The following is a 1,365-nucleotide window of genomic DNA, read 5'->3' on the forward strand; positions in this document are numbered from 1 at the left end:
CAGGGAATCCCTCCCCATATGGGATGTGGATGGGGGGGGCTCCTACACAACATGGGACAATGGGGGGGTGGCACATAGAGCCCAATGGGGTTGTGGGGTGGCACATAGAGCACAATGGGGGGTGTCATGGCGGACCTGGCGGGCCTGCTTCTCCTGGTCGCGCAGCCATTGCAGGTAGGACTCTCTGGCCACCTGCTCCTCTATGGCCTCGTTGGTGGCCTCCCAGTCGGTGGCTCGTTTCTTGTCCTCCAGCATCTGCTGCTCGATCCACGACTCCTCCGACGTCTTGATGGCGCTTTTCATCAGGGACTGCTCCGCCAGCTGGGGGGGACGGCGTAAGGCACGACCCCTACTCATAGGACACGCCCCCTTCCTGATAAGCCCCGCCCCCTTCCGGATAGACCACACCCCCCTTCCTGATAGGCCACGCCCCCTACTGATAGGACACGCCCCTACTCATAGGCCCCGCCCCCTTCCGGATAGGCCCCACCCCCAGACCACCACACTCCCTTGCATCCCTATCTTTAACATGGAGCCACATGGCCACGCCCCCTCTCAGTAAGCCACGCCCCCAGACCAACCCCCCTTGCATCCCTCTTTAACATGGAGCCACGTAACCACGCCCCCTCCTTCTAGGCCACGCCCCCCTTCAGTAAGCCACACCCCTTCCTGATAAGCCACGCCCCCAGACCACCACCCCCTTGCATCCCTATATTTAACATGAAACCACATGGCCACGCCCCCTCGCAGTAAGCCCCGCCCACTTCCTGTTAAGCGACGCCCCCCCCCCCTCCTGCTAGGCCACGCCCCCAGACCAACCCCCCCTTGCATCCCTATCTTTAACATGGAGCCACGTGGCCACGCCCCCCAGCAGTAAGCCACACCCACTTCCTGCTAGGCCACACCCCCCTTTCTGATAAGCCACGCCCCCAAACCACCACACCCCCTTTGTGTCTCTATCTTTAACATGGAGCCACGTGGCCACGCCCCCTCGCAGTAAGCCCCGCCCCCTTTATCCCAAGCCACGCCCACTAATACAAGCCACGCATCCTAGACCAAGCCACGCCCCCTTCTTGGCCCCGCCCCCTCAAAAACTCATTTGCATACATAGATCTATAGCCCTTGACCACGCCCCCTTCCTCACAGGCCACGCCCCCTCAGCCCTTGCCCATGTTATAGGGCAGCCCATAGGACCCCCAGTGACCCATAGGGCACCCCATTGACCCATAGAACCCCCCACTGACCCATAGGGCACCCCAATGACCCATAGGGCACCCCACTGACCCATAGGGCACCCCATTGACCCATAGGGCCCCCCACTGACCCATAGGGCCCCCACTGACCCATAGGGCCCCCACTGACCCA

At 62.1% G+C, this 1,365-nt stretch overlaps 1 protein-coding gene across 1 annotated transcript in view; it reads right to left on the minus strand.

Moving 5' to 3' along the window:
* Positions 1–135: 135 nt before the first annotated feature.
* OTUD5 (OTU deubiquitinase 5) overlaps positions 136–1,365 on the minus strand; it is a gene marked incomplete at its 3' end in the record, with an annotated part of 7,794 nt that continues 6,564 nt past the window's right edge. The window contains exon 4 of the mRNA XM_015850663.2: positions 136–321. Within this exon, the coding sequence (XP_015706149.1) occupies positions 136–321 (186 nt within the window). The remainder of the gene's footprint in view (positions 322–1,365) is intronic.

Source organism: Coturnix japonica, unplaced genomic scaffold, assembly GCF_001577835.2.
Source record: "Coturnix japonica isolate 7356 unplaced genomic scaffold, Coturnix japonica 2.1 chrUnrandom507, whole genome shotgun sequence".
Taxonomy (NCBI): Eukaryota; Metazoa; Chordata; class Aves; order Galliformes; family Phasianidae; genus Coturnix; species Coturnix japonica.